The sequence below is a fragment of the Dicentrarchus labrax genome, unplaced genomic scaffold (genome assembly GCF_905237075.1).
Source record: "Dicentrarchus labrax unplaced genomic scaffold, dlabrax2021, whole genome shotgun sequence".
In the NCBI taxonomy this organism is placed as follows: domain Eukaryota; kingdom Metazoa; phylum Chordata; class Actinopteri; family Moronidae; genus Dicentrarchus; species Dicentrarchus labrax.
Genome location: NW_026136710.1, coordinates 12,815,917 through 12,822,501, shown reverse-complemented (window position 1 = coordinate 12,822,501; position 6,585 = coordinate 12,815,917). Strand labels below are relative to the sequence as shown.

Sequence of the window (6,585 nt, the reverse complement as noted above, 5' to 3'; positions counted from 1 at the left end):
TGTACAAGACCTGATGGAAACGAATGGTTCTCTCTGAGGATGGGTAGTACTTGCCCAAAAGGACTGAGAAGGCAGATTGTGGTTGTGAGGCATTGATGTTGAGTGCTGGCAGTCCAGGAGGGCCTCTCGGGCCAGGGGGTCCTAGTGGACCTGCAGAGAAACAAAAGTATGGATTACTTCTAAATGCTGTAAAAACTAACATTGTGGGCTTGTAGTCATTGTTCGTTAGGAATTATCCAGAGATAGAATGTAACTTTTACCTAATTACGGTACTCAAGTAAACTTTTGAGATACTATACTTGAGTATTTACTACTTTATACTACAGTACTATCAAGATTTAATATAAATAGATGGAAATCTTTAACTTTTTTGTTGTTTTGCAGATTACAAAATGTATGATCTTCTGAAACATGATGCATTGTTCAGTTCTCTCATCGGGGCATTTCAGTCTGTAATTGAGACCCTTTTCTAACATAATTTCTCTCAAACTCACATTCACAGATGAATGCATTAGTAATAATAATCCTGTAATATATGTTCCTCAAGAAAGGAGCCTCTTTATGCATAATGACCATACTTAATTATTATTACTTTAACTACATGCTGCTGATAATACTTGTGTACTTGTGTAAGTATCTTGAATGCTCATTACCTTGTGTTTCTCTTTATACCTTGTCTTAATGCCCTTTTAAGCACTTTGAATTGCCTTAATGAAAGGCGGTATACAAGTAAACTCGCCATCTCTAAACATTTTACCCATAGTTCAGCTGGTTGCCACCTACTTATGTATTTCTTATATTTGAAATGTGTTTTTTAGTCTTAACTGAGCACAGCCTTTGTTGTTTGTGGCTTTTAAAATAATGCATTCAGAATGAAGTATTATTATAATCACATTCATTGTAAAGTTACTTGTTATAGGGTGTCAGTATGGGTTAAACATTTATAGTATTTAAACCTTTTTCAGCTATTTGGGAGACATTCAGCACTGTATACAATGTTCAAAAGGTTGAACAGACAGTGTGTACAACAACAAGTACACTACCTCGTTGTCCTCGAGGCCCCCTTGGTCCTGGGGGTCCGACTCGTTCACATTCTGTATATGAAGAAGATGTAGAAGTTAAAATCTAGTCTCATAATTTCAGGATTTTTTCAAAATGTGCTTGTATTAGTAAACCATGAATGGTCTCTTTTTTAGTAAGGACCACCCTCACCAAGAAGACAACAAGTGATAAATGATTTGAATCTGCACTTTTTAAGAAGGTGTAGTTTCATTGTGCTATTAAAATGTTAACATTTGACTATCAGTTGTTAGTGCTTAAAACCGACCTCTGTTCCACTGACTTCATTACAGCTATCACCCGCGCCTGCAAGATCAAACACCACATATGAAGAACCATTTCCATACAAGTGATTAGAGAAGAGATAAACACACCAGGTTAAACTCAGAATGAAAAATGCTTAGTCCCCCCCAGTGGTATTTCACCTGAGTTCCCCGTGCAGGGTCTCTCCCTCCAGGCTGACAGGTTCAGACGTCGGAGGCTGGAGCAGTTGACGAGCCGGTTCCTGTTTGAGAGGACGTTGAAGGCATCAGTGGGGACGGTATTGATACCGGTGTTGTCACAGATGATCCTGGACAGGGTGGCAGTGGACAAAGCAGCTCTCTGTTGGGGGGTGAAGACACCTGGTTTCTCGTACCACAGCCTGATCATTTCAAACAAGAGGAGCAGGGAGAAGAGATTAGTTACATCTGAGACATATTGTTTTTTAAATGCATTTATTTTATATATCAATCAACAAAGTCAGAGTTATCTCATTCCCAACTCTAGAAAGATAGTCTCAAAACCTCCCAGCTAATATTATTATTGTTTCTAACTACTTTTACGAGGTTGCAAAGAAGAATAAATACATATTTTGCTGTTATGGAGACTTTTACAATTACAATTTTATTATTATCATCATTATTATTATTAGTCATATTTCTACTATTATAGTTGTTACTGTTGCCTCTCTGTCTCTGTCTAGCTTAAGTAGTGCAGGGTGTTATCATGTGTACTAATCACTACAGTACAACTGCAATTACATGCATTAGTTTATCTATTCACAACAGCAACACGTTTTTAATGTAATGTTCAACATTAGCATGTGAACTGTGTAATTTAAATCCATTATGTGTAGAATTTGCGCCCCCCAGTGGTAGTATCTGGTAAAAGCCCCCACAGGTTCAAACAACAAATATGACTGGGCTGAAAGCACCACAGACTGCACCTAATTATATTTAGACAAAAACATATTATGCTTTCAGATCCCACGCATGCATTATAAATACACACATACTGACCTGTCACCCTGACGGATCCTCTGGAATTGTGATGCAATCAGGCAGGCGAACAGAGGCCCTACACGGCCACCACGGACAAACGGCTCTGCTACGCCTCCCATCCAGACGTCAATGTTGTCGGGTGTACCATAGAGCTGCAGGAGCCTGCGGGCCAGGTCTCTGTTGTTCAGGACCTGAGCGAGCTCTGCCTGGTTCCTAGGCTGTGACAGCCCGCAGAACCTGCGCCAGGCGTTGTAGCCTAGAGGAGTAAACAACAAGTGAGCAAAGAGTGGATGCAGACTTTTAAAAAAAAGATTAGACATTAGAAGAAGGGTGTATAGTGAGGGATGTACCAGGCAAGCCGTGATCGCGTCCCCTCTGCATGTTGAGAGAGCCCAGGTCCAGAGCCAGATGCTGCACAAACTGGAACAACCTCTCCCTCAGAGCATCCACCAACATGTGATCTTGAGTGTTCAGTTTAGCGGGACGTCCGATCAAACCACGAAGCACAGGGTCAATGCCACCTGCAGAGACAAAATAAACATTAGGGTGACAGTTTAAGACAAAGTTACTGATAAGTTAATGCACTTCTCTGTCAAGCTCACCCTCAAACACGATTCTCCAGGGCGTGAAGAAGGCCTTGAACAAGGGGACACTGGGGAACTGAGGATTCTCCCTGTAGTTTGCATCCAGACGGGATATGGTTGGTTGGATGGCCAAGTGGGCGAAGCGATAAGCTGCTGTTGCAAAGACATTGGAGATGCTGGGGTCAACGTTGGGATTGTAGCCAGGGTAACGGCCAAGCTGTCTACGCATCGCATCGTCCCCGACAATGTGTGGCAGATAGTCCCTGAACACAAACAACTGAGAGAGAGAGAGAGAGAGAGAGAGAGAGAGAGAGAGAGAGAGAGAGAGAGATTTTGAGAATAAGACAGTGGAGTGTATGACACATGCTTTGGAAATATAAATATAGAATTATAAATGCTGACAGGCTCTCAGGTTTAGCTACCTGTGTGTAAGCACCCATGATCTTGCGGGCTTCCTGGTAGAGTGTCTCACTGTCCCAATGTGGGTTAAGTCTCTTCAGTTCACGAGCCAGCCGGTTATGCTCACGCACAAACAGTGTGTGAATGGACGTCAGAGCGATGTTCTCATCCACGCGGACATCACCTGATACACAGAAATGTACCCATCAAGATCACATACAGTTCAAATAGTTGATGACAGGTGTTCCTCTACAGATTCATGTTTCTATTATTCTGTTCTACTTTTTATAGATCAGCAATGAAATCACAAGATGACTAACCTGCGATGAAACAGGGCACTTCTCTGGCATTTGAGTCGTTGGTGACTCTTGCGCGAGTGGCACACATGTTCACCTGCAAAGGGTGGAAGGGCAGCACCTCACGCCTGTTGTCTCTGAACTCTGTATTCACGCGCAACAGGCCGTCATTATTTTCGAGGTCGCGAAGATACAGGGCAAGCTTGTCCTCAGAGCCGTACACCTGGCTGAGATCCAGGAAGGCTGTCAGGGCATTGATCTGCTCTCTCTTGTTGGGGTCGCCGCCAAAGTTGTAGGCTGAGTATCCCGTTCCACAAACAGGGGCAGATCTGAACGCTGGGATGCAGCTGTCTGGGCGGGAGGGCAAGCGAGGGTCGCCAGGAGGAATCTGTTTGTAGGAAAAGAGAAGCCAAAGATTAGGGAGAGAAGCTTTTAATGAAAACAACATCTTAATGTTTGGGTTTGAGCTTTGACACTGACCGGGATGGGGATGCATGGCTCAGTTCGCTCACAGCTCTCGTCACAGTTCACCCCATTGCTGAAGGAGCGGATGCTGGGGGAGAACGGCGTGAAGGTGAGATCGTGGTCATTCCACTGCCCAAACAACGTCACCATGTGAGTGTATTCTGTGTCGCTGACCACACCTGCGTCAGTTGTGCTTAGGATGTTGTTGGACACTTGTCGCACCTGAGAGCGGAGGAGAATTGTGTTCATTTTAAGCAGTTATGTACATTCATCAAAGCGAGTGTCTGGGATTTTAAGGTCGTACCAGTGGGAGCAAGAAGTTGTTGATTGTTCGATTCAGGAAGCCTTTCGGTTGGGAGATGCCGTCGTCATATTGAGCAGGGAGCCAACGAGTGAAGGGGGTGTTGGCGGCTCCGATGCGAGGGTTATTTCTAAAAGGAAACAAGAGGAGTCCATGTTTGGAAATACTGCTTGAGAAATCCCAGGGAAGTGTACACATCTTTTGTGGTGTATGGCCTAAGATGTTTAGGTGTATTTCACAAGCGTTTCCTCTGAATGTAAGCACCACTCAATCTCACAGACCCTGTTTCAATTAATTCAACACAGATTGCTTTTTGGGGAAAAAAAACTATACAATTGCACCTTAAAATATGTTTGCATGTCAAAGATGGTGTTACAGAAGTCAAAATACAGAAAGAAAACTGCAAGCTTATTTTACAAAATTTGTATTTAAAACAGAATCTTTTCACATTTGTCCAGCATGCAAATACAAAATGTTGCTTTTAAGGCTTGTACCTATAGGTCATTTTAATTTAATTTAATTCCAAACTACATTAAAAACTACTCTGCTCTTGAATCTGTTTTAATTGTGTTCTGTAGTGTCTGTTTGTCTTCTTGTTGATTATTATTATTTTAATTGTGAGTATATTTATTTAGTTTTAACAACATCACGGAAAATGACGATGAGACTGAAGGAATGTTTCTCTTACAGGTTGTTGCAGATGCTGGTGATGGTGCGATACTTGTTAAGGTTCGGCGTGGTGCGGCATTGTGGAAGACTGACTCGAGCTGAGCATCCGGTTATATTTGCGAGCCTTCTCAGGTCCTCTTCAGAGAGTAAATCTGAAATATGTGAGAGACACGTTTGATAGATTCACAATGTGTGTGCATGTCTGTCAACTTTATATGTCTAGACCTTAATTACAGCTTTCAAGTGCTCCACAATCCCCACAGTAAACCTTCGACCTTTAACCTAGACCAGGAAGAGTTGTCACAAAAAACCAATGTGAGCACTGTGTGTGTGTGTGTGTGTGTGTGTGTGTGTGTGTGTGTGTGTGTCTGTATGCGTTGTCTTTGTTTGAGTGCTGCAGGTCTGACCTGTTGCGTTGAGTGAGCGTTTGTGGACATGATGCACCCTGTCGTGCAGCAGGCGAAGGGTTTGTGCCATGTAGTCTGCAGATCTCACAGCTGAGCGTGTGTCACCGCGAGGCTGCTTCATTAGACGAAGAGCATCGTGAGGACTCACCACGTCTCTGCGGACTCGTCTCAGACTCCTTGAGGAGAAAAGTCGCACACAGTTGAACAAGAAAGTTGTGATCTTTTTGGAGCTTCTCACAGTTTGCTACACAGTTATGAAGTTGTTGTATGAATGGCTTGCATTACAAAGAAATAGCTTCAGTGAAGATTTATGCTAAATAAATCTGAAAGAAAATCTATTATTTTGTGAAATATCCCATAAAATGAACTCACTCTTCCCTGGAGTATGTGTACGCATCATCCACGAGTTTCTTTGCGTCTTCAAAACAGCGTTGAAGGAGAGGACTGCCTAGATATTTTTCTGCAAAAAAATAACAAACTCATTAAATTGTTCAATTGTGACTAAATAATTTTAAACTTCACTGGTGAAATATGTCGTCAGTGTGAAGGTTGTAGCCTACCTGTTGGACTGGAGTGAGCTGGCACCAGGGAGACGCCCAGCACAAGAAGGACAGAGAAAAGCATCTCTAAACAAATAAACAAAAATTAATTTAATTTGTTAAATTGTTTTTAAAATGTTTCTTAAATACCATATAACAAAACATTTGAGCATCCAAAGAAATACAGTTACCTGTGTCTAAGGAGACAGCTGTGAAGATATCAGATGCTCTTGGAGATCTGGAGTTAGTGTTGTGACAAACATCGTCACCTCCTTTATACTCAGTGTGAGGTCCCGAGGCCTCGCCCCCGGGGTTGTCCAGGTGAAGCTACAGTAAAGAGCAGTTCCTTCTTCCTTCTCTCTGTGCTGAAGAAAATCCCTTATTCTTATCAGTTATTGTTTCTGGCCAACTGATAGGGTTGATGCTCTGATTTTGGAAACTATATCATAAATAGCCTAACAAGTGCTGCTACTGGAAGCAGTGATAGTGATCGCCATGGTGACAACAACAGACATAACACACTAAAATTATTAATATTTGTAGTTTTTTTAAATAATATTTCCCTATGGAGCTATTTGAATAAACCTTTAATTTTTTTTATTTG

At 42.2% G+C, this 6,585-nt stretch overlaps 1 protein-coding gene across 1 annotated transcript; it reads right to left on the bottom strand.

Moving 5' to 3' along the window:
• mpx (myeloid-specific peroxidase) lies at window positions 1-6,333 on the bottom strand. Its single transcript, XM_051411882.1, has 16 exons — window positions 6,173-6,333; window positions 6,003-6,068; window positions 5,815-5,902; window positions 5,443-5,618; window positions 5,055-5,187; window positions 4,370-4,496; window positions 4,081-4,287; window positions 3,625-3,988; window positions 3,328-3,488; window positions 2,924-3,182; window positions 2,672-2,842; window positions 2,340-2,577; window positions 1,485-1,702; window positions 1,328-1,365; window positions 1,044-1,094; window positions 1-150 (listed from the first exon to the last, which is right to left on the bottom strand). Exons 2-16 carry the CDS (start codon window positions 6,064-6,066, stop codon window positions 142-144), a joined length of 2,304 nt encoding a protein of 767 aa, XP_051267842.1. The 5' UTR covers window positions 6,067-6,068; window positions 6,173-6,333; the 3' UTR covers window positions 1-141.
• Window positions 6,334-6,585: the final 252 nt, after the last annotated feature.